General features: G+C 39.1%; 2 protein-coding genes across 2 annotated transcripts in view; one reads left to right on the forward strand and one right to left on the reverse strand.

The window, feature by feature from the left end:
* On the forward strand, nt 1–19,771 carry Tox4 (TOX high mobility group box family member 4). Its single transcript, XM_046441077.2, has 9 exons — nt 1–137; nt 346–414; nt 7,697–7,939; nt 9,018–9,278; nt 9,619–9,849; nt 14,194–14,274; nt 14,604–15,347; nt 16,936–17,099; nt 18,173–19,771. The coding sequence occupies exons 1-9, from the start codon at nt 132–134 to the stop codon at nt 18,231–18,233; spliced, it is 1,860 nt and encodes a 619-aa protein (XP_046297033.1). The 5' UTR covers nt 1–131; the 3' UTR covers nt 18,234–19,771.
* The window catches only part of Mettl3 (methyltransferase 3, N6-adenosine-methyltransferase complex catalytic subunit), a 14,307-nt gene continuing 7,580 nt past the window's right edge, over nt 19,471–26,197 (reverse strand). Inside the window, exons 2-11 of the mRNA XM_046441078.2 lie at nt 24,791–25,008; nt 24,300–24,704; nt 23,027–23,202; nt 22,211–22,427; nt 21,805–21,992; nt 21,241–21,279; nt 20,971–21,079; nt 20,799–20,864; nt 20,523–20,635; nt 19,471–19,700 (exon numbers count right to left, since the gene is read on the reverse strand). Coding sequence (XP_046297034.1) covers nt 19,589–19,700; nt 20,523–20,635; nt 20,799–20,864; nt 20,971–21,079; nt 21,241–21,279; nt 21,805–21,992; nt 22,211–22,427; nt 23,027–23,202; nt 24,300–24,704; nt 24,791–25,008 — 1,643 coding nt within the window. The 3' untranslated portion in view covers nt 19,471–19,588. The remainder of the gene's footprint in view (nt 19,701–20,522; nt 20,636–20,798; nt 20,865–20,970; nt 21,080–21,240; nt 21,280–21,804; nt 21,993–22,210; nt 22,428–23,026; nt 23,203–24,299; nt 24,705–24,790; nt 25,009–26,197) is intronic.

Consider the following 26,197-nt stretch of genomic DNA (forward strand, 5'->3'; position numbering starts at 1 on the left):
CCTGACTCGTTGCCGTCTCCTTCCAATCAGCCGAGTGCGACGCACGTCCTTGAGGAAGTGACGCACTTCGAGTCCAGTAGGGTTGGTGGGAGAGATGAGGGGATTGAGACGGTGGTAGCGGTTGTGTGAAGATGGAGGTAGGAATCCGGGCGCTAAGAAGGCTGGCGAGAGAAGCGTGGTCGACTGGGTTGAAGCAGAGGCGGGAAGCCGGGCGGAGAGGCGGCTGACGGGAGCGGAAAGCGGGGTTTGGAGAGTGTTGTCAGAATGTCGGGGTCAGAATCCGTCGCTTCAAGCTAACTTCCTGCATCCCCTAACTTATCCCCGCGGATCTCTTTTGGTTTCCAGTTTCCCGGAGGAAATGACAATTACCTGACGATCACAGGGCCCTCACACCCCTTCCTGTCAGGGGCCGAGGTGAGCAAGAGCTGCTGACACTTGCGGGGGGTAGGGGGCACACTGAGGCAGCGGAGCGGGGTAGGGTGGTGGGGAGGAGAGCGCGAAGGCCAGGGACTGGGGATTCGGAACCAGAGACTGCGATTGTGTTTTGAGGAAGTGGTAGAAGCAGTGGTAGCTGCTTCTAGAGCCTATGAGGATTCTAGGAGGGAAAGAAGACCTGCGGAAGCCCTGGGAAACTGCTGGCATCAGCAAACCAGGTTATTGAAAACAGAGAACATTTAAGGAGGAGGGTAATTCTGAGTTAGAAGACTGAGGGAAATTGGGAAGAAATAACTACAGCAATCTTGAGGGATGACGAGGAATTTTTTTTTTTTTTTCAGTAGCTAAAGAAATTGGGTTCAGAGAAGTAGTTTGCCTAACAGGGATTAACCTTGAACATGTGTTCATTCTTGAACTCTGTTGAAGGGATCATATTGTTCCTCTCAGTTTTCTACTCGTCAAAGTAGTTCTTTTACTTACATGATGTCAGCTTGTTTTGCTAATGACAACAGGAAAGGAAAATAGCTGCCAATGGACATGAAAGGAGTTGAACAGAGCATGTGTTTGTTTGCAAGTGACAACTTTGAGAAGATTACTTTATCTTCATGTCACAGTTTTCCAGCTGTCAAATGGCTGTAATAATGGTTTCTTATGATGTTGTGAAGTAGAAGTAAAGGCTATGGTAAGGCTCTAAAGTGTTTCTGGAAAAGGTTTGGTTGAAATATTGTCATACTGTAATATGTGTCACTTGTTTAAGCAAAGCAGGAGTGAAACGTGAATGAGACAAAATTTTCCCAGTCTGAGAATATGCAGAATCTTGAATCTTCTACCATCTTTTGAGGATTATAATATTTTTTCAAAAGCATTGTGAACCATTTGCATTGCTCCTTTGTTTCAAGAATTCTCAATTGATGTTAAATGGGCTTATCCTCTAATAAATTCTAACATTTTCAAAGGTGAGAATTAGATGACAATGGGTATATATTACACACACACACACACACACACACATATATATATATATGAAAGAAACAAGAAGTAGATTAGCCACTCCAAGAGTTAAATTTTATTTATGAAAATCAAGAAGACTATGCGCTGGGTGCCATGGTGCATGCCTGTAATCTCAGTGGCTCCGGAGACTGAGGCAGGAGGTTAACAAGTTCAAAGCCCGCCTCAGCAACTGTGAGGCACTAAGCAACTTCAGTAAGACCCTGTGTCTAAATAAAATACAAAACAGGGCTGGGGGTGTGGCTCAGTGGTTGAGTGCCCAAGTTCAATCCCTGATACCAAAAAAAAAGAAAAGAAAAGAAAAGAAACACTAGGTAAAATTAAACATAAAAATAATGATACCTGTTGTGGAGAGGATATTTTTTAGAGTGACAGAAATGTTCTGCATCTTTGATCTTTATAACAGGTATGTTTGGCTGTTTACATATGTAGAAATTCACTGAGGTAAACATTTACAATTTATGTATCTTACAATAGTTATATCTCAATGAAATAAGTAATAATTTTAAAAGAGCAGGTGTTAGTGAAGAAGGTTTAGCATTTGTTACAGCATGTTTAATATACGAAAGTTTTCTGATCTGAAGGAAATTTAGTCTTTGTTTAATTAGTTTGGCTCTTAAATAATGATTTGTGCTGTGAGCACTGGGGGAGATAAGTTCTAAAGAAGCTAGCCTTTGTGGTGCATGCCTGTAAACCTAGCAACCCTGGAGGATGAGGCAGGAGGATCTCAAATTTGAGGCTAGCCTGGACAATTTTAGTGAGTCCCTGCCAAAATAAAAAGTAAAAAGGGCTGGGGGTATAGTTCAGTGTTAGAGCACCCCAGGATTCAATTCCAGTAAGGGGGAGCAGGGGGAGTCATAAAGATACCCATCCTTGGGGCTGGGGTTGTAGCTTGGTAATAGAGCACTTGCCTGGGATACGTGAGGCCCTGGGTTCCATCCTCAGCACCACATAAAAATAAGTAAATAAAGATATTGTGTCCATCTACAACTAAAAAAATATTTAAAAAAAATACCCATCCTTAATTAGGAAAGGAATTTATAATGTTGTGGGGCATGGTGGTACATGCCTTAATTCCAGCTGCGTGGGAGGCTGAGGCAGGAATATTGCAAGTTCAAAGCCAGCCTCAACAATTTAGTAAGACTGTCTCAAAATTTAAAGGCGGGTGGAGCTGGGAGTGTGGTTTATTGGTTGAGTGCCCATGGTGTTCAATCTCTGGTACCAAAAAGGGAAAAAAGAAAACGTGGTGGTGTGGGGAGAAGGGTTATTTATAATGTTTTAAAAAGTTAATTATTTTAGGCTGAATTGGTGGAATTTTCACTATTGTATCAGGGTTTTCTTGTTGGGTTTTTTTTTTTTTTTTTTTTTTTTTTTTTTTGTGTGTGTGTGTGAGTGAGACAGGCAGGGAGAGAAAGAGGGGTTTTTTTTTGGGGGGGGGGAGTTTGCAGGGGACCCAACCCAGTGGCTCTTTACTCCTAAACTATATCCCCAGTTCTCTTTATTTTACTTTTTTTTTTTTAGTTTTAGGTGGACACATTATCTTTATTTTATTTTTATGTGGTGCTGAGAATTGAACCCAGTGCCTCACGCATGCTAGGCAAACACACTACCACTTGAGCAACATCCCCAGCCCGTATTTTACTTTTTTTTAAATTTTGAGACAGGGTATTGCTAAGTTGCTGGGGCTGGCCTCAAACTTTTAATCCTCTGCCTCAGTTCCCAAGTCTGGGATTACAGGCATGTACTTCCACACTGTGCTCTATCAAATTTTAAGAGAAATTTTTTTGTGGGGTGGGAGGTGCTAGGGATTGAACCAAGGGGTGCGTACATGCCCTATCCTTTTTTTTTTTTTAATTTTGAGATAGGATCTCGCCAAGTTGTTGAGGGTCTCCCTCAATTATTGAGGCTGACCTTGAACTTGAAATCCTTCTGCATCAGTCTCCTGAGTCACTGGGATTACTGTTGTGTGCCACCAGGCCTGGCAAAAGAACAATTATTTTAATAACTTGGTGTACTAGTGTAGTGTTGAATAAATAGCATTTAGATTAAAAGTTCTCTAAAGTGAATTAAAAAGAAAAAAAGCTATTTAGAGAAGTAATGTCAAGGCTGAGGTTATAGCTCAAGAGTCTTTGCCTTCCGCATGTGAGACACTGGGTTTGATTGTCAGCACCATATAAGAATAAATAAAGGTATTGTGTTCGCCTACAACTAAAAAAAATTTTTTTTATATTTTTTTAAGCTGTTGATGGACCTTTATTTCATTCATTTACTTATACATGGTGCTGAGAATTTAACCCAGTGCCTCATGCTAGGCAAATGTGTTCTATCACTGAGCCACAATCCCAGCCCTAAGGAGAAAAAAAAAAAAAAGTGTGTTTTTGTTTTTTTTTAAAGTAGTAATGCATACCTGGAGGTAAAACTCAATCGTAGAGCTTGTGCTTTGCATTTGGGAGGCTTCAATGTGGGAGAATTCAAAACCCCAGCCTTAAAATAAAAATAAAAAATTTTAAAAATATAATAAGGAGGAAATGATGGAGTCTGGGGTTGTGGCTCAGCAGCAGAGTGTTTGCCTAGCATGTGTGAGGCACTGGTTTGATTCTCAGTACCACATATATATAAATAAATATAATAAAGGAGGAAATGATGAATTGTGGGTTTTGGTATGGGGTAATGCGAAAAGGAAGGGAATTGGTATTTTTCAACTTTTTGTTCATTATCTAGGCATCGTTCCTTATAATCTGTAATTCTAAAACTGACCCCTTCCCAGAAAGATACAGTAATTTAACAGATGAAAGAAAAGCTGAGTGAGAAGGTAGCTGCATCATGTTCCTATTTTCTCCTTAAGTCCCCTTACAATTTATTTTCACTTTAATATTTGCTACAGTTCTAACTTGGTTTTATTATTACTAGTGAAAAGTTACAAAATAGATCCATTAAAATGGATATTCATTGTGGATTTTACCCCTAATTTTACAGATGTTACAGTAAAAGACTTGTAAACCCTGGGCTGGGGTTGTTGCTCAATGGTAGAGCACTTGTCTCATATGTGTGAAGCACTGGGTTCAATTCTCAGCACAATATATAAAAAATGAATAAAATAAAGGTCTATCAACAACTAAAAAAATGTAAAAAAAAATTTTGTAAACCCTTATGTTTTGTATAACATAAAGTTACTCTTCTGTGTTCTTGATAATTGCTATTATCTTACTATTTATAATTAATGGAAAAAAATAAAAGTAAACAACAACAAAAAGCCACAATAAAAGCCAGAGATACTAAATAAAAAGCTGTTTTTCATATGCCAAGGGGTGGTGCTTAGAAAGAATGCCTTGTTGATCTGAAACAATGCAGTCTTTCCATGTCTGGTGTAGTCCATGAAATCAGGCCTGATGGTTTATGAGTCGTAGTAGTCACTTATAGAACACTAGTTCCTTGTTTTGAATATGAATCTTGATTCTTTTGGAGTTTTTCATTAACAAACAGTATCATTTTTCCTATCTTGGCAGAGAAACTTTTTTATTTGTTGTGATAAGCAGAAAAGGATAGGCATCTTTTGCTTTACCAAAGAAATCTGTATCTTAACAAAATAAAAATGAATATTCAGTTATTAATCTAGTACAGTAAATGTTTCCCTTGATTCTTTTCCCTGTCCCTCTTAAGTTTTTTTGTTAGTTTGCCTGAGAATAGGATAAAAAAAAAAAATCTTGTTCCTTCCTGAAAAATGCTCACATGAATCTAAACTGAAATTTCAGGAAAAAAATCTTAAAGAACTTTCCTACAATAACAGAAATTATGAGTTGTATACTGAGAAAAACTGAGTTCCTTGGGAAAATTTTAGTTTTTTCCATCAAGAACTGCCTGCTTAGCCTGGGGCAGTGGTGTATGCCTGTAATCCCAGCTGAGGCAGGAGGATCACTAGTTCAGGGACAGCCTCAGGAACATAATAAGACCCTGTCTCAAAATAAAGAATAAAAAGGGCTGGGAATGTAGGTCAGTGGTAAAGCACCCCTCGGTTTAATCCCCAGTACCAAAAAACAACAAACATACTTGCTCCTAAACACTGTATACTAGTCATATTATATCCCACACAAATACAAATGTTTATCAAAGTAAAATAACGAGGAGGAAATGTAGAAACAAAGCCTGAAAACAATTTTTTTGTCTTCTTAAAAACTTTTATTCTTTTGCCAATATATCTTAGAGAGGTTGAATATTTCACAGGCATACTTTTTTTCTTACTAATTTCTACTAACTGGACGTATTCTTCCAGCTATGTCTTTATTAAAACACAAACTGATAATAGTGAGGCCCTTTCTGTGTCTAGAGGAACCTTATGGAGTTCCTTAAAAAAAATTTATTGATAGGGCTGAGGATATATAGCTCAATGAGAGAGCACTTGCAGGCAAGTTTCTATAATTCTAGATACCTATGTTAATTTATTGGGGCAGGTGGCAAATTAACTATTAGAATATTATCATTAAAAACTGGTTGCGGGGCTGGGGATGTGGCTCAAGCAGTAGCGTGCTTGCCTGGCATGCGCGGGGCGCTGGGTTCAATCCTCAGCCCACATAAAAATAAAATAAAGATGTTGTGTCTACCGAAAACTAAAAAATAAATATTTAAAAAAAAAAACTGGTTAGGGGCTGGGATTGTGGCTCAGTGGTAGAACGCTTGCCTAGCATGTGTGAGGCACTGGGTTTCTCAGCACTGCATATAAATAAATATGATAAAGGTCCACTGACAACTAAAGAATATATTTTTTTAAAAAAAGGTTGGTTTTGGGCTGGGGCTGTAGCTCAGTGTCAGAGCATTTGCCTAGCATGTGTGAGGCACTGGGTACGATCTCCACACCACATAAAAACATAAATAAAGGCATGCTGTCCATCTGCAACTATATAAAAAGTAATTTTTTAAAAATGGTTATTGTTAAGCAATTATATGTATCTGGCAATGTGATAAGCTTTATGCACTAAATCCCATTTTTTCCTCAGCCATATGAGGTGATTACCATTATAATCCCTGCTTTATAGATGAGGAAAACCTTTCAAGGTTATACAGTAAGTGGCAGAGCTGGTACTTGAACCCAGGTGTTTCTGACACTAGTCTTTTGCTGTTACTTATAATGCTCTACTGCTACATATCTTCCATTATAGTTTTTGGTGTCAAAAAAGAATCATGGCAGTTATATCTGAGATTAGATGTTGCTTTTAGCTCTGTGTGGGGTGGTCCTATTCAGAATAGAAAGAGTGAATTATTGGTCTAGTTGGTCCAAGAGGAAGGGATTGGGTCTTTAGCCAGTAGAAGTTCTTTTTTTTTTTTTTTTTCGTTCCATCTCTTTCAGAAAGTTTTGATCAGACCAAGACTAGTCAAGAACTGCTAAAAGAACTAGTTTGCCTTTTGGCTTTGGCAGGCTCTTTCTCTTTAGTGTTATCCATCCATATCTTGGCATTGTTGGGTTTTCCCCAAAATCCTGTATAAATAGGAATCTTATTTTTTTTTTTAACATTATAATTTCTAGCTGAAGGTGTAACTCTGGTAGAGGGCTTGCCTAGATGTGCAAGGCCCTAGGTTCAGTCCCCATGCTGAAAAGAAATTATAATTTCTAAAATGGAGGAGAGGTAGATTTTATGTGCAGCTATTTTAGAGGAGGATAAGTTTCCCATGACAGTATCAGGATTTGCATCAAAGGAACATAACAACAAAGATAATTGGTAAGTCAACAATAATTTCTGTGGTTTGACAGTTAAGTGTAATTTAATCTATTAAATATTTAGAGAAATTTTAAGTAACACAGTTAAACAGGTTATATATAAAGGCTGGTTCCTAATTAGGACTGAAAAAATTATTCATTAGAACAATAGACAATAATTTAGGGCAACCAAGATGGTTAAGGTTAATAAGAGATAAAAGAATTAGAAATTGTGGGCTGGGGGGCTAGGGATATAGCTCAGTTGGTAGAGTGCTTGCCTCTCATGCACAAGGCCCTGAGTTAAATCCCCAGCACCACCAAAAAAAAATTGAAAATTGTGATTGATATTGGCAGGCTTGTGACTTATGTGTGTCATATGATCAAAGCCATGAGAAAGAGGAATGGTATTTGTAAAATTAAACTAGAATAAAAATATTATCACAAGCTGAAAAGAGATACTGAAAATCTCTAGTACCTTGCCATTCTTTTTTTTTTTTTTTTTAACTTCGCAATTTGGAGTTTTTCCTCTTTCTACTAATTCTTTTTCCCTTTTTCCCCCTACAGACATTCCATACACCAAGCTTGGGTGATGAGGAATTTGAAATCCCACCTATCTCCTTGGATTCTGATCCCTCACTGGCTGTCTCAGATGTGGTTGGCCACTTTGATGACCTGGCAGACCCTTCCTCCTCACAGGATGGCAGTTTTTCAGCCCAGTATGGGGTCCAGACATTGGACATGCCTGTGGGCATGACCCATGGCTTGATGGAGCAGGGCGGGGGGCTCCTGAGTGGGGGCTTGACCATGGTAAGGGGCATCATTAGGCTCACTTAAATTCATGGGCATAGTGTTAGGGAAGACAAAAGTTACTCTTTATTTTCTACAATAGTTGGGTATTACTTGGTTTTTTCTTGTTGCTAAAGGTTCACCAACGAAGACTTAATATCACCTGAATAAAAGAGTGTTACTATCTGGGTCAGTTTTACTTGAAAAATGATTTTAGATTATAAAATGTCTGATGTCAGCCCTTAAAATGATATGTTATGATTTTTGGGCGGGTGGGGGGAACAAAAATAATGTTGTTTTTTTTCTCCTTTTTACTGTGGCCTTCACATCCTAGAATTAAAATGTATGGTAGTTGGCACATTGACAGATTTATTTAAAAATGATTTGAATTTAATGTAGTGTTAATTGTGGATTTTTATGTGCTGTAAGTTAAATTGTTGAGTTTCCAGCACATATCCAGTAGCCTGTCTACAGTTCTATATTTGTTGTCAAACAGCTCTTAATATTGGTCTTATCTATTTTAATTGCCTGTGCTTTGCAGCTTTAAATGCCATTATTTTTTCTGGACTTGGTTGGCACATGCCTGTAATCCCAGTGACTTGGGAGGCTGAGGCAGGAGATCACAGGTTCCAGGCTGGCCTCAGCAACTTAGTTGAGACCCAAGTTAACAAGAAAGACCCTGTCTCATAAATTTTTTAAATGGCTGAGGATGTAACTATTGGTATAACACCCCTGGGTTCAATCCCCAGTACCAAAAAACAAATTTTTAAAAAAGTTTTTCTTGTTCGTATGTGTTGTCTCTATCACAGTTTACTGAGTAAATATTTGCTTTTTAAGGTAATATGTTCAAGATTAAAACTTCTCTGATTATTTTTAGTTATTTTAGAATAGGTCTTTGAATGCAAAGAAGTGGATTTGCTAATCTCTGTACATTTTTTAAATGCTTAATATGTTTTTTAGGTAGATAGATTATTTGATGTTTTGTAGAGTTTAAATTATGATACAGTCTGGGTAAGCAAAGTATAAGCTGTCCTGCATTCAGGGGGGAAGTGGTGCTTTTTTATATTTAGTGTTTAATTAGTCCTTTTGCTTCTCTCAGGACTTGGACCATTCTATAGGAACTCAGTATAGTGCCAACCCACCTGTTACAATTGATGTACCAATGACAGACATGACCTCTGGCTTGATGGGGCATAGCCAGTTGACCACCATTGATCAGTCAGAACTGAGTTCTCAACTGGGTTTGAGCTTAGGGGGTGGCACCATCTTGCCACCTGCCCAGTCACCTGAGGATCGTCTTTCAACCACCCCTTCACCTACAAGTTCACTTCATGAGGATGGTGTTGAGGATTTCAGGAGGGTGAGGCATTCCCTGCCAAAATTAATTAACATGATGTTCTAGGACAAAACTCTTAGCATAAATTTTAGTTCCTAATCAGTACTCTTTGCTCCTACCCCACCATCTCCTGTTTCCTTCTGGGTTGTGGGGTCCCACCTCTCAACTTCCAGTCTCTCAATCCCTATTCTTATTGGTCTTCATATATTTTACTCATAACTTTTAAACCTATTGCTTTTACTTTTAGCATAAATTTCATGCATGTGGCTATTTCCCCCATATAAAAATCATTTTCTTATAGTTCTCAAAACAATAGTACTTGATCTCTTCCATCTTATAATTCTCTCTCTTTTCTCTCCTACAGCAACTTCCCAGTCAGAAGACAGTGGTAGTGGAAGCAGGGAAAAAGCAGAAGGCCCCAAAGAAGAGAAAAAAGAAAGATCCTAATGAACCTCAGAAACCAGTTTCAGCATATGCTTTATTCTTTCGTGATACACAGGCTGCCATCAAGGGACAGAATCCTAATGCCACCTTTGGAGAGGTTTCAAAAATTGTGGCTTCCATGTGGGACAGTCTTGGAGAGGAACAAAAACAGGTAAGGAAAAAAGAAATGTGGATAGTGAATGCTCCAGAAGTTTTTAAGATTAAAAAAAGGTTTTCTTCCAACTTTTTTTCTTCTTTTTTTATGGGAGAAAAAGTCTTACTAACTTGCTGAGCCTGACCTGTAACTTGTAATCCTTCTGCCTCAGCCTCTTGAGTCACTGGGATTATAGGCATGTCTTATATTTTCAACTTTCTTCCTTATCTGTCAGCTTTTTGTTAATGGCATTCATATATCATCCTATGAGAAGTTCCAGCTGTACACTGAATTCAGAAAACCCCATTATATCTAAATACATTATGTATGTATTTTGTGGTGCTGAGGGTGAAACCCAGAAATTTGCACATTAAGCCACATTCTACCACTGAGCTACGTCCCTAACACATAAAGCCTATTTTAAAATTATCAATAACAGGGCTGGGGTTGTGGCTCAGTGGTAGAGAGCTCGCCTAGCATATGTGAGGCACTGAGATCGATTCTCAGCACCACATATAAATAAATGAATAAAATAAAGGTCCATCAACAACTAAAAAATTAAAAATTAAAAAGAAATTCTCAGTAAAAAAGTAATATAAAAAATTGCATCAAAATATCTAAAAATATTCCATAAATATTTATGGTATAAATATTTGGCAGGCCATAACTTGAGCCTATTGCTTTGCCTTCATTACATGTAAATTTAGAATTATGTAACCAGCGATTTGGGCTTTATTTTTTATCTGCAGGGTTTGCCATTAATGCCCCTCTATGGAACACTCATTTGTACCTCAAAAATGCAAATTTTCTTCTCATTACTCTTAACCCCTTTTGATGTACTTAAAGGTTGATTTCCCTTTTCATTAAATGGTACTGTTTCTTAGTGGGTTCTGTTTTGTTTTTTTCCTTTTTACCAGGGATTGAACTCAGGGGCACTTGGCTACTGAGTCACATCCCCAGCCTTATTTTGTATTTTACTTAGAGACAGGGTCTCACTGAGTTTGCTTAGTGCCTTGCTTTTTGCTGAGGCTGACTTTGAACTTGCAATCCTCCTGCCTCTGCCTCATTGTCCCCAGCTGCTGGGATTACAGGAATTCGCCACCACAGCTGGAAGTGGGTTTTTAAAATTTTTAAAATTTGTTCTTTTTAGATATACATGACAGTATATCTAAAAGTATTTTGACATTATACATATCAGGAGTATAACTAATTCTAATTAGGATCCCATTCTTAATGGTTGAACATGATGTGTAGTTATACTGGTTGTGTATTCATATATAAACAGAGGAACATTATGTTCAATTCATTCTTCTTAGTGTTTTAGATTGGAAAATACCTTGCCTTGTGAACCTTTAAATTATTATTCTGAATTTCCCCCAGATTAAGCACTTTTATCTAACCTTTGGAGTCATGCTACTGCTGATGTGCACCAGATTTACAGATGTACCATCCTTCCCACACAGTTTTCTTTTGCACCTGGTAGTAGAATCTGCATATCATCTTTCCCACCTTGAAGTGTCTGAATGCCTACACCAATAAATTTTATAACACACACACAGAGAAGAAATATATTGCATCTAGGCTGGGGATGGTGGCACATATATGTAGTTTGAGGCAGGAGAATTGCAAGTTTGTACCCTAACCAACTTAGCAAGACCCTGTCTCAAAATAGAATTTTTTTTTTTGGTAGTGGGGATTGAGCTCAGGGGTTCTTTACCACTGAACTACATCCCAGCCCTTTTTATTTTTTGAGATAGAGACTCTCTAAATTGCTTAGGGCCTCACTGAGTTGTTGAGACTGGCCTCGAACTTGCAGTCCTCCTGTTTCAGCCTCCTGAGTCACTAGGATTACAGGTGTGTGCCACTGCACCTGGCTCAAAATAGAAAATTTTTAAATAGGTCTGGGATATAGCTCAGTGATAAAGCACCGCTGGTAAACTGTCTTTCCATACCTGTAAAATAGCCACCATTCCTCCCCTCACCCCACCCCTCTTTATTTTTTTGGTATTGGAGATTGAACCCAGGGACATTTATCCACTGAGTCAGATCCCCAGCCCTTTTAAATTTTTTTTAGGTAGTCACTAAGTTGCTGAGGCTTTTTTTTTGGTGGGGAGCAGAGGGGTACTGGGAATTGAACTCGGGGCACTTGGCCACTGAGCCACATCCCCAGTCCTATTTTGTATTTTATTTAGAGACAGGGTCTCACTTAGTTGCTTAGTGCCTGGCTGTCGCTGGGGCTGGCTTTGAACTCAGGATCCTCCTGCCTCAGCTTTCCGAGTCCCTGGAATTACAGGTGTGCAACAATCGCACTTGGCTTGAGGCTGTCTTTAACATGTGATCCTCCTGCCTCTGCTTCTCCTTCCTGAGTTGCTGGGTTTACAGGCATGCACCACCACACCCATTCCCCCTACCCGTCTTTACTGAGAGTGGAGACTCATAAAACTTTTAAATGGTACTATTGAGACACAAATCTAGATTGTTTTAACTCAAAATCATATGTGCTTTCCATTAATAATTTCTCTCATAATTCCTCGTGTATCTATTAACTCTGTGATATTTAGATATTTAATGTTTCTAAGCTTTTATTTTTTCCAATTTTTGATATTAGGCTATTTCTTAAAAAGTTGCATGTTGATCTTAACTGTAAAAGTTTGTATTTAGAATCTCATTAATCTCCCTAAAAAATAAAATGAATGGTGTACATCCTTAACTCAGGATTTTTTTTTTTTTGTAAGACCCTGTCTCTTCAAAAAGAAAATTGATACTATATAAGATACAACAATTGAAAGTGACTTCCCCTAGACTCATGTCTTATAGCAAAGCAAGTCTTATTAATACTTGAAACAAAAAGCTGAATTTATTGCAGATAATTTCTATCAGTTATCTGCTGCTGCTGAACGAATTACCACAAATTTAATGGCTTAAGACAGCAGCCATTTATTATTTCATATGGTTGTGGGGATTGATTAGTTTTTCTGTTGCTGTATTCACAGGCTTTTTATTTTGAGACGGTGTCTTGCTGAGTTGCCCAACTTGTCCTCCACCCTCAGTTTCCATGGGATTATAGGCATGTGCCATTGTACCTGGCTAATCACTGATTGTAATCAAATGGTAGCTGAGGGCTGGGGATGTAGCTTAGCCTACATGAGGCCCCAAGTTCAAACTGCAGTACCAGGCATGGAGCGGGAAAGCTAGTATGGATGCCCAGGACTATTTTGTCCATAACTGGCAGTTGGTACTACCTATTGGCTAAGATGTTGGTTCTTCTTCAAATAGGTTAGACTAGTTTATTTACAGTATGGCAGACCAAAGAATAACATTCCAAGAATGGGAAAATAGGTGCCTCACGAGTCTCCTAAATCTCAGTGTCACTTCAATTACATTGTGATGATCAAACAAGTCATAAGAGCTGGTCCAGATTTAAAAAATGAGAAATATGCTCTAGTTTTTTGTTTTTTAATACCCAGGATTGAACCCAGGGGCTCTCAACCACTGAGCCACGTCCCCAGTATTTTTTGTTTTGTCTCGCTAAGTTCCTTAGGGCCTCACTAAGTTGCTGAGGCTAGCTTTGAACTTGTGACCCTCCTGTGTCAGTCTCCAGAGTCACTGGCATTACAATCATGCACCACCATGCCTGGCTATGCCTTAGCTTTTTTTTTTTTTTTTAATGTTTATTTAGTTATAGGTGAACAACACAGTATCTTTTTTATTTTTATGTGGTGCTGAGGATTGAACCCAGTGCCTCACACATACAAGGCAAGAACTTTACCACTGAGCAAAGCCTTAGCCTCTTTGCCCTAGCTTTTGATAAGACAAAGGCAGTGCAGATTGGGAGGAATTCTGTGACTATCTTGCCAAGCAATTTACCACATTCTTAAAGGTTATGGACAGACTCAGTCTAAGCAGAATACTACTGATCTTAGTTTGGGGGCCAGAGTGAGTTTTTTTGTTGCTGTTACAGAAGTGAGAATGCATTGATTTTCACTTTAGAGGTTATTCTGGCAAGACTCTTGTTGATGCTTGACTTTCAGAGGCATGCTCAATGGAGTGAGTCTGTCTTGGGGGCTGTCTTTTGGGCTCTCAGAGTTGGGATCAGAGCGAGATGCATTGTCATTCACTATATTCACTGATGAATAATACAGAATTATCAGTCATTTTTAAGAGTGCGGGATTTTTTTTTTTTTGAGAGAGAGAGAATTTTAATATTTATTTTTTAGTTTTCGGTGGACACAACATCTTTGTTTGTATATGGTGCTGAGAATTGAACCCAGGCCACGCGCATGCCAGGCGAGTGCGCTACCACTTGAGCCACATCTCCAGCCCAAGAGTGTGGGAATTTTATAAACAGTTTCTCTCTTGCAGGTGTATAAGAGGAAAACTGAAGCTGCCAAAAAAGAGTATCTAAAGGCTCTGGCTGCATATAAAGACAACCAAGAGTGTCAGGTAAGAGGGTTAGAATAAATGAACATTTAAACCAATAAGTTTTGTTTATTCATTTGTTTCTAGCTGTTAGTGGTTATAAGTAAATACCAACACTAAGTAATATTAAAAGCTTTAAAAAATATTTAATAGCTTTTCCATTATTTCACATCTAGAAACCTTGACAGTCTTTGAGTTTATTTCTAGCACTTAAGTTAGCAAAGGGAGGACTCAGAGCTGCTCCTTTAAAAACTATATCTTTTCTTGAAAAGTAATTAGAATGGATGTCCTGCAGTGAAGAGCAAATCTCTCAATTACTTTCCCCTCCTTTTTCTGCTTTGGTCTTCTTTTAGGCCACTGTAGAAACAGTGGAATTGGATCCAGTGCCACCATCACAGACTCCTTCACCGCCACCTGTGGCCACTGTTGACCCAGCATCTCCAGCACCAGCCTCAACAGAGTCCCCGGCCCTGTCGCCTTGCATCGTTGTTAACTCCACTCTTTCATCCTATGTGGCAAACCAGGCATCTTCTGGGGCTGGGGGTCAGCCCAATATCACGAAGTTGATTATTACCAAACAGATGTTGCCCTCTTCTATTACCATGTCTCAAGGAGGGATGGTTACTGTTATCCCAGCCACAGTGGTGACCTCCCGGGGGCTTCAATTAGGTCAAACTAGTACAGCTACCATCCAGCCCAGCCAGCAAGCCCAGATTGTTACTCGGTCAGTGTTGCAGGCAGCAGCAGCAGCTGCTGCTTCTATGCAACTGCCTCCGCCTCGACTACAGCCCCCTCCATTACAACAGATGCCTCAGCCCCCAACTCAGCAGCAAGTCACCATTCTGCAGCAGCCTCCTCCACTTCAGGCCATGCAACAGCCTCCACCTCAGAAAGTTCGAATCAATTTACAACAACAGCCACCTCCTCTGCAAAGCAAGATTGTGCCTCCACCCACTCTGAAAATGCAGACTACCTTAGTCCCGCCAGCTGTGGAAAGCAGTCCTGAGCGACCTATGAACAGCAGTCCTGAAGCCCATACAGTAGAGGCAACCTCCCCTGAGACCATCTGTGAGATGATTACAGACGTAGTTCCTGAGGTAAGCCTGTTTTTAATTGTTTCCTTTAGACCAATGGAAATGTGTAAGAGCATTTTCAAAAGTAGGAGTTGCTGCTAGCATTTAATGCCTGGCAACCTGGAGTAGGAAACATTCTGCAGACTTGCAGACTGTCATGTGTAACTTACTATCATGTATAATAACAATCAACAAAATAAAATTAAAAAGAAAAAAGAAACATCCTTCAGACAGATGACAGTTCTCTGTAGCAGTGAGTTCTTCCACCCAAAATCTTGTTTTGGGCAAAAAAAAAAAACAATGTCTTTCTGTCCTAGATCACTCCGTAAGTTAAGCAGAGATAACACTGTGCTTTTATGAGAAAGAAATAATTATATAACCTATAGTTCTTATTTAGAGGTGTCTCCCCAAGGATCCTAAACTTTGTAGTTATAAGTACTTACACTTTTACTAGGTCCTTTTTTTAATATTTTTTAGGGGCTGGGGCTTGGCTCAGAGGTAGAGCGCTTGCCTTGTACTTGTGAGGCACTGGGTTCGATCCTCAGCACCACATAAAAATAAACAAATAAAATAAAGGCATGCTGTCCATGTCCATCTACAACTACAAAAAAAAATTTTTTTTTAAATATTATTTTTTAGTTGTAGTTGGACACAATCTCTTTTATTTTTATGTGGTGCTGAGGATCAAACCCAGGGCCTCACACATGCTAGGTGAGCGCTCTACTGCTGAGCCACTATCCCAGCCCCTCTACTAGGTCTTAATTACTTAGCTTGATGCGTTCATATGTAGTGGGTAGGCTGAAAATATAACTCAGTGAGAGTGCTTGCCTTGCAAGAGCAAGGCTTAGGTTCCATAAAGTCTCAAAGAGGGCTAGGGTAACATGTGAGGCCCTGGGTTTTTAGTTCCTAGCACCAGCACCAAAAAAAAAGATGGGGGAGGGATTGGGTGAAGGTCTGAGACTCTCCTCTGGTTCTACAATTAAATAATCATTTCAAAAAGTAATACTCTATCAACAGGAAACTCTGGATTTCCAAATTTCACTTTTTCTAATAGCAATATATTTTGTCTTAGTCCTCCCCAACTAGTTGAGATTGACTGAACCTGTACTCACATATTAATTTTGATACTTCCAGAGGAATATCATCTAAGTGTGAATAAATTCAGTGATGAGGCCAGGCTCACCCAAACAGGCGCACACCTGTAATCCCATTGGCTCAGGAGGCTGAAGCAGGAGGATCATGAGTTCAAAGCCAGCCTCAGCAAAAGCAAGCCTCTGAACAATTGAGACCCTGTCTCTAAACAAAATAGGGCTGGGGATATGGTCAAGTGCCTCTAAGTTCAATCCCCAGTACCCAAAAAGAAAAAAATCAGTGATGAATTACATTAACACTAGCATTAGCATATGCCCAGCCTTCCCCTATTGAGGAGAATCTTCATTTCATTCTTTACAAAGCTCTATAAATGGGGATACCACAAACTCACCTTTTTCTGGAACTTTATCCCTATAAAAAGAATATATTTTACTCATTGGATCCTAAGGATAAAATTTGACTAGCTAGCTGGCAGGCAAGTAAGAATGTGATTCATCTTGTTGCTCTCTTCTTGTCATAGGTCGAATCTCCTTCTCAGATGGATGTTGAATTGGTGAGTGGGTCTCCTGTGACACTCTCACCCCAGCCTCGCTGTGTAAGGTCTGGTTGTGAGAACCCTCCCGTTGTGAGTAAGGATTGGGACAATGAATACTGCAGCAATGAGTGTGTGGTGAAACACTGCAGGTGAGTTTACAGTTCCTGTGGTGGAAAACATGGTAATATTGAACATATTATCAGCATTATCTTTTACCTAATGGACAGCAGGCTGCTATATCTGATGAGAGGCTACTAGAAAAGTTCCCTTGCTTTAGAAAGTTTAAACTTAGGACTGATGATGTAACTTGTATTTAACTAGCAAGAGGCCCTAGGTTCAACTCTAGCACCTCAAAAAAGTTGCCATTTGCCACACAGCCAGAGGACATAATTAGCAATTTACACTTTATAATTATCACATTCACCTACATATGTTCATTAAAAAACAGATGATTTAGCTGGGTGCAGTGGCACACACCTAGAATCCCAGCAACTCGGGAGGCTGAGGCAGGAGGATCACAAGTTAGAGCCAGCCTCAACAACTTAGCAAGACTGTCTAAAAATAAAAAATAAGGGCTGGGGATATACCTCAGTTGGTAGAGTGCTTGCCTTGCATGCACAGGCCCTGGGTTCAATTGCCAGCATCACAAAAAAATAAAAATAAAAAGTAAGGGGGGGGGTGGGGTATCATGCTTGCCTAGTATGCATGCATGCTCCTCATAAATGTAAAATAAAGATATTGTGTCCACCTAAAACTAAAAAATAAATTAAAAAAAAAAAAAAAAAGTAATAAGGGCTGGGGATACGGCTCACTGGTTAAGCACCCCTGGATTCAATCCCTAGTACAGGGGGTAGGGAGGTTAAAAAATAAAGATGACACATTAAGCTGGTAAGTGATTGTGAATTAAGATTCATAATCCTTATTACATTCCCCCATTTAGGGAATTGGAAAGTAGCATAACAAGGTGCTCAGTGTGAGGGAGTAAACAGTTCTCTCTACCCAAATTTTTTGAGAATTACCTATATCCACAAAACAAGGCATTTGTATATCCTATCTCAAGTCCTTTACAGTAGATTAACATTGCCTCTAACTCTGATTTAAAAAGTATACTATCTCACTTTGATACTGCAATAAATTACCTGGGAACCTATTTGTTTAAGAATGTTAAAATGAACCTATATAGGTTGTAATTCTAAGTTTGTGTTATCTTTTTCTCTCTTAGGGATGTATTCTTGGCCTGGGTAGCCTCTAGAAATTCAAACACTGTGGTGTTTGTGAAATAGTCTTTCCTGTTCTACTCCAAGCCAGTGAAGATCTATATGCTGGGAACAACTCCAAGAGTCTGTTTTGAAACTCAAGCTTGGCTTTTGGTAGTGCCTGATCAAGCTTTGATGGTCCCTTCATGCTTTATCCCCTTTTCCTTCCTTTAGCAGAGACCAAGTTACAGAGCAGGGCCACAGAGTTTGCTGTATTCTGGAATTGCTCTTTACTTTTAACTATAAGCAAAATATCAGGAAAACAGCAAAGCAAAGGGCGAAAGGAGTATGGATAAGCAAATCATAGGGGTTGTAGGGGTGGTGGTATGGGTGCTTAGAGGAACTCTGATGTAATTGTCATAGAACTTGCCTAAAATATAATTAAAATGATGGGAGAATTATTCAGTCTTGATGCTAGGAGAAAACACCACTGTGTGCATTCATTTTAAAAAGGTTAAGAGGGATTAGGGGAAAAGCTCAGTGGTAGAGAGATTTAATCCTCAGCATTCCCCCAAAAAGCAGGGGATGAATAAGAGATAGCATTACTAATATATCATTACACTGCTTTGACAAAGGTTTTCAGCACAGTAGGCACATTGAGCTATAGAGAAAATGGCATCACCCAAGAGTTTTTCTTTACAAATAACTTTTCTGCAGTCAACAGCCTTCCTCATCTGACTTGTTATCAAAACTTGAATATAATAGGGAGACCCCACCCTTAAATTATCATAAGAGGCTTCACCAAAGCCTTTCTTAAAAAGTTCTATTATCGGATAAAATATCTTTTAAATGTTAGAACAGCAGTGTTTTCATTTGCATAATGCAGGACAATTCTCTGTATACTCTTGGCACTTCCTAAGATGAGCTTACTTGATTTTTCTTGGAAATAAACTATAGAATAATAGATGAGCAAAACTACACAATTGTAACAATAAGTAAAAGTTTAGAGCATAATAGCCCTAGTGGTGATGGTCTTAAGTAAACTCAAATTTATTTAACTTGAAAAATACTTTCCTAGAGAACCTCCTTATTCAACCATGGTTGGATAAGAATCACTAATTGCTAATCACTTTGATTCTGTACAGACCTTGTTTTTTAATGATCAACATGTCCGGGCTTTCCATGCAATCAGTTTAAAACCCTCACAATCACCTAATGAGATAGATAACATTTCCTATTTTACTTAGAAGAAATTATACTTGAGAGATGAGTTTGTACAAGAACACACACTGTTAAGTAATAAAGCCAGAATGTCACCTCAAAATCCTAATTATAATACAAACCTTTATTTAAATAAGGGGAAAAGCTATTGTACAAATATAATTCTTCAGTGTAGCCTACAAAGTCATGGCTCTGGGTGCTTAATCTTGAAGCAAGTGCTTCTATAAATTCTTAGGTTTAGAGATGATACCATCTGGATACCTTTGCTTGAACCGTGCAACTACGTCTGGGTCTAGTAGGTGGATCCCATCCAGTTGGTTTCCAAGGGTGATCCTGAAACATGTCAAACAGAAATCCTGGAATTAAAGGGCTTTATTATTAAAAGATGCAAGATGTTTTATTAAGACTGCCTTTTATCCCATCTAATATTCATGTCTGTTCATTTTAAAAGACCATAACACCAGAAGAGCATATGGTAGCATGACTAGTTAAGTATTGGCACAGATGCTGATGTTAAAACGGGGGATGTGCCGGGCATGGTGGTGCACGCTTGTCATCCCAGCGGCTTGGGAGGCTGAGACAGGAGGATCATGAGTTCAAAGCCAGCCTCAGCAGCTGTGAAGCACTAAGCAACTCAATGAGACCCTGTCTCTAAGTAAAATACAAAAAAAAAAAAAAAGGGCTGGGGACGTGGCTCAATTCCTGAGTTCAATCCCAGGTACCCCCCAAATAAAAAAACAAAACATAAAAGCTGGATGTGTATTATCAAAGGGTTACTAACTGATGCCTAGCCAAGCTTGCTTCACAAAGTTGCTGATGCAACTCCTTGGGTAAATAAAACACAAACAACATGTTTTTTAAAGGAATAGAAGATATTACTACTGTTGACAGAGTGAATAGATTCTTAGTAGCCACCAGGGGGCAGATTTAATACAGCACATAGAAACAGATTCAAGCACTGAGTGGAGAGAATAGTGCCTTGGGTCCTAGAAACTGTTGGGTTTCCAGTTAGTATTGGAGTACAAGCTTAAGCTACTTAAATCCTTTGAAGCCCATTACCAACTACCAGAATGGATGTGAAGCTCACGTTGATTTCTGTCCTTATTTATAAACAGTATGCACCTTGGGGGCTAGCTTGTTCTCCAGTCATCTTACCAGTTGGGTTGCACATTGTGTGGTCGTCCAAACAACTCAATCTTGCGAGTGCCAGGGGACAATCTCTCAATCATGCCATAAATTTCATCTGGTTTATGACTAGTGGAACGAACCTAAAAAATAAAGACACCAATAGCTACTTTTTAAGTTACCCAAGATTGTAGTTCTAGCCCTATCATGTTTATGATCCATATGAGAAAAACTTAGGATGAAAATACACCTGACATGAATGATAATGTAAATGTGAAAGATGTGGATGCCTCAGGAAGCACATACCTCCGCTACAATCACATCGCAATCCAGACCCTGGTTGAAGCCTTGAGGATTTCCTTTGACACCAACCTGCTCACCACAGAGAACAGGATTACCTTATGAAATTACATTTTTCAACTTTTTCTCTATAGAGAAATCAATTCCTCTTATTGAATAGGACCATACTGCTGCTCACCAAGCAGTGCTCCTTCCCATGGTTCAACCAGTGACCTGTACGGCCAGTCCGAATGATGCGCTGCAGTTGATTTGTCTTCACCCAGATAATTTCATCTACCCGTTCATAACTGTGAGGCATAAGACAAAGTTTTAACCAGACTTTTACAGTTTTGAGGACAGTATTATCTATAAAGGCAAGGAATCAGCTATATTCTGGGGAGCAGGGAACACATTACCTCACAACATAACAAGTATTAATTTCCCTTAAAGCAACACAATTGCTACTTACCCCCAGAGGTTAAGACATTCTCTGCCCAACTCCATGGCTCTGAAAAGAAATAACGATTAATTACTTGTATGCCCTGATTTTTCTCTCCCTTCAAAATATCTGTTATTAAGATCAGAAATTTTTTTTGCTGGGCATGGTGCTGCATGCCTATGATCCCACCAACTTGGGATGCTGAGGCAGAAGGACCACAACTTAGCAAGATCCGGTCTTGGAAAATAAATAAAAAGGCTGGAAATGTAACATAATGGTAAAGCATCCTTATTCTGGAAAAAAACCCAAAAAACCTTTTTTTCCTCCAGTAGATACTCAGTGAACCATTTACATGCAAGATACAGATACCATCTGAGCAACAAGGTGGATCCAAGAATGAAACAGTGAAAGTACTCATAAGACATTACCTTTCTTAAGGTGCAAATTCAGAGTTATATGATTCATAGTATCATTTGTGTTATAAATAAGTCTTAAAAAAGTCTAAATCAGTCATATATTTAATAGCAGGGCTAGGAAACCCAGTACTCACCATACTATATCTGCTCATAACTACATATCTTTGAGCTGTATTACCTGCCTGTGACCCAGAGGAAGAGAAAGCCATCATCCTGCAGTACTGGAATGTTGAGCCTGCGCATCTCATCATCTGTCAGGGTCCCATAGGGCAGCTCCATGTGAATATCCCAGGGTGGGTCAGCCATCACAACTGCAAACTTGCCCAAGATACTGACGTCCAGGTAACGGATATCACAACAGATCCACTGCGTGAGGTGGCATTTGGTCATCTTCCCTTCCTTCACTCTTAAATTCATGGTCCCATCCCTTTTCCATTTGATTTTCTACTCCCTTATATCTATCCCACTTCATTCCCAACCAGCAAGACAAGTTGCTAAATTATGCCCTCTTTCCTACATGTATGACTGTACTATTGAGACAGAAATCCATTAAGTCAAAATGAGTTTTCTAAGCATGCAAATACCTGAGGTGGAAAGAGTCGATCTGCACTGGAGTCACCTCCAACACTCTGTGTAAGAGCAAGCTCCTGGCTTGGTGTATGGTCCTTGCTGCCAGGACCCTCAGGATCCACGCAAGCATCAATTTCATAGTGAACATATTTACAGGTATCCATGTGGAAACATGTGTTAAGGAAAGAGCAATCACCTAAAGATTCATCAGTGTGTTTATTGATAATTCGCCTGGGGAAATAAAAAGGGGAAATAATCAAGATGGTACTCCAGAAGTAGAACCACAGTTAAAGTTCCAAGTTGTACCAAATCTTTCTTTTAAAAAAAAAAAAAAAACTTCCCTAATTTTCTCTAGTTTTAGAGATTCCTCCAAGACTTAAGAGTAGAGGCAGGTGACGTGGAAAACCATAATTCACACTAAAGAATAATTATAATTCCTCTCTAAACAAAAACTCAGCTTCTTTCTACTTTATGAAGGAAAACAGTCCAAAAAGGACTTGGCTTGTTATAGAGCAGAATAAAACACTGGTTTAAGACCCTAGGTTCCTATTTCTCCTGTGATCATCCACCTTTCAGAAACTAATTTTGTGGCTCAAAAGACAAAGAGATGCCTTGCTAAAAAGGGGCACTTAAAAATTTTTCCATCTATTTGGGAGTATATAGTCTATATCCACACCATGCCACTTCTGAAAGTAATACCTTAAGAGTCTGGAGGACTTAAGACAAACCAGAAATTATAGGACTACTGATAAACCCAAAGACAAGGAATATGTTGAAAAGGAATGACTCCTTGTGGGAAATCCATCCCTCCTCATTCCCTCCCAAGAGACCTGAAATGTAGCTTGCGACAAGGTCGATCAGCATCACTGGCTTTCATGCACTCTTCCTTGGTCCCATAGTCACAAAATTCTTGTACTTGGGCCCGACCTCGTGAACGAAACTTTTCAACAATGGACTGTTCCTTCGCTGTTGTAGTATTTAATAGCTCTAGGATCTCCTGACTGACCTATAACAGAAGCAGCCTTAGTCATAAGAGTCTAAGTCAAATCAACTCTTAAAAAATTCTATTTGATGTTGATGTCATAACATCATAAATGAGCTAATAACTTGGGAACATCATAAATGAGCTAATAACTTGGGAAAAGTTGAGCTCTGGGATAAGAGATCTTTCATGGGTTCAGTTCTTCCTCAAACCTGCATTTAGGATACAGTAAAACTACAAGGGGGGTGGGATGGGGTTGTGGCTCAGTGGTAGAGCACTTGCCTAGCATGTGTGAGGCACTGGGTTCGATTCTCAGCACCACATACAAATAAATGAATAAAATAAAGGTCCATCAATATCTTAAAAAAAAAAAATAAATAAACACAAAAAGCTTGATTCCTACTGCTAAGCATTAAGCTAAACTTGTTTTCCATAGGAAAACAAAAAAACACTTGTACTTATTGAGTACTGAGCCAAGGCATAATGCTAATACTATACTGTTTACTCCTAATCAATTCAACAGTACTAAAAAAGGAGGGTACTGTGGTTATCTTCATTTTACAGATAAGAGGACTAAGGCTTAAGAGAAGTTAACTTGTTCAAACTCATACAACTAGAAGTAGTAAACAGATGAGAACTCAAAATTGGTATACTGCTACTTTGCACTGTTTTAATCAATTTCTGTAATTGCTGGTCCAATGAATATCATCCAATATTCATATATTTGGATTCCTTGTCTCTTGATCTAATGATCCAAACAGATGCAATTACAGATTCTCTAAATCAGGGTTTCTTGACTTGGCATTAATGACATTTTGTGCCAAGCAGGTCTTTATTGCAGGGGGTTGTCCTACTATGCACTGTAGCATATTTAGCAACATCACTGGCCTCAACCTTCCAGAAGCCAGTAGCACACTCTCATGTTGTGATGACAAAAATATCTCCAAATATTGTCAATGTTTTTGGTGGGGGGTGAGGATGGGGTAAAACCATCCTTAGTTGAAAACCTCTACTCTCAATCCTCAATTCTGACTGAACCTTTCGGTAGGAGTAAATCCTGCTCATTCAAAGCTATATATAATTCAGAGCATATTGTAATAGTACTTTGATAAGATTCCTACCTTTTTGCTCTGTTGTTCCTTAGTAGACTGTTGGTTTAAAAGACTTTCTATCTCCAGATCAACATCTGAGGCAGCATGTTTTCTTGATTTCTTGGCTGACTCCTTGGCTGGTTCTGATGCTGAAGAGGTCAGGCCAGAGGCTAAAGAGCTGGCAAAGGCAGCTACTGTAGCCGAGTCCTGTTCTGCACGCCGCTTCTGCCCTGCAATAGTCCCTGCTACCTCCCCAGGGCCTTTCTTTTCTGCCACAGCAACCATCATGGCAGACAGCTTGGAATGGTCAGCATAGGTCACAAGAGTGGGATGTGCATCATCTTGTAGGAGACCTCGCTTCACCTCAATCAACTCTTGAGCTGCAAACTTCTGTAGGAGGCTTTCCACCCCATCTTGAGTGGCAGGGGCATCTGGCTAGAGAAGGAAGGGAGAAGAGGGCAATTACACACTGACCATGAACAGAAAATAAGTGGTATATTCCAGTTGTATTAAGTCATTACCGTGGAGATGGCAAGACGAATCGATACAGCATCAGTGGGCAATGTTAAGGTGAGATCAGAGAGGTGATGTAACAACTTCTTCTCCAACTCGGGGTCTGTAGCTAATTCAGGAACTGCTGAAGCTGTGCTTGGCTTAGGACCACCAGAGGTGGGTGCAGTAGGCACTGGACTATCACTACGGAAGGTTGGGGACAGTGCTGCCTCTGGATTACGTAGATCTAAGAGTGAAGAAAAGTAAAAATATAAAAGAATAACTACTGCAGTCTTATGAATTCTTCAGGAGTCAAATTTGCTACCATTCCCAGCATACGTATCTTTCATTTCATGCAGAAAATTCTCAGACCAGCTTTAGCACTAGATTACCCTTCATACTTGAGCATTCACTACTTTGTCAAAATAATCCTGGATTTTTCTGGAAATCCCCTACACTTTCTCTGTTGAATAAGAACTATTTTCCTAATTCTTTGCCCTTGCTATGCTTCGATGGAAGTAAATTAGAATTATTAGAAATTGAGTGCTGGGGGGCACTGAACTATATCCCTAGCCCTTTGTATTGTTTGTTTGTTTATTTTTTGTGGTGCTGGGGATTGAACTCAGGGCCTTGTGTATGCAAAGAAAGCACTCTACCAACTGAGCTATATCCCCAGCCCCTTCTGTATTTATTTATTTTGAGAAAGGGTCTCACCAGCTTTCCCAGGCTAACCTTAAACTTGCAATCTTTTGACAGCTTCCTGGGTTGTTGGGATTACAGGTATGCTCTACTGTACCCAGTTCCACAATCTAATTTTTTTTTCTTTTCTGAGATAAGATTTGCTATATTGCTTAAGGCCTCACAAAATTGCCCAGGCTAGCCTTGAACTTGTGATCCTCCTACCTAAGCCTGGGATTAGAGGCATGTGCCACCACAACCAGCTCCACAATCTAAATTTTAATAAAAGTCAAAAATACTTTCAACAATATAAACTGCTAACAGATTATCTTTTTCAGGCAGGACTTTTAATTTTTTATGGATTTAACTGAATTTGGTAAAATTTAACTCATAGGTTCCAAAAAATTGGAGTTGAATTACAACACTTTCCTAGAACAGTTACATTTTATAAAAAAATAAGGTTTAAAAAAGTTGTATTCTATTTGAAAAACAAGATGCCACAATTCAGTATCAGCTGCAACTGTCAAGTAATTGATAGAACTTTCTTCACCTTGCTTATGATTCCTTTATGTTCTGCTGAATCTTAGACTGGAACTTTTGCAAACAGAACTAAATTCCTTGTTTTGTTTTGTCAAAGAGGTGCTGTACACATGGAAGGGTCACAGAAGCACTTTGAAGGTCTGGATGAGAAAAGAGTTTCAGAGTAACTGACCTAAGCTAAAAATATATGTAAGAAATGTAAGTGACAATTGCTATTA

Source organism: Marmota monax, unplaced genomic scaffold (genome assembly GCF_021218885.2).
Source record: "Marmota monax isolate L192 unplaced genomic scaffold, Marmota_monax_Labrador192_F-V1.1 WCK01_AAM20220418_F8-fsc00017, whole genome shotgun sequence".
Classification (NCBI taxonomy): Eukaryota; Metazoa; Chordata; class Mammalia; order Rodentia; family Sciuridae; genus Marmota; species Marmota monax.

Bases quoted from the DNA above. Each gene is read 5' to 3' on its own strand.
- Tox4 (XM_046441077.2), top strand. The intron at 7,940-9,017 runs GTAAGGGGCATC...TGCTTCTCTCAG, and splicing joins TGAGTGGGGGCTTGACCATG to GACTTGGACCATTCTATAGG. The intron at 14,275-14,603 runs GTAAGAGGGTTA...GTCTTCTTTTAG, and splicing joins AAGACAACCAAGAGTGTCAG to GCCACTGTAGAAACAGTGGA.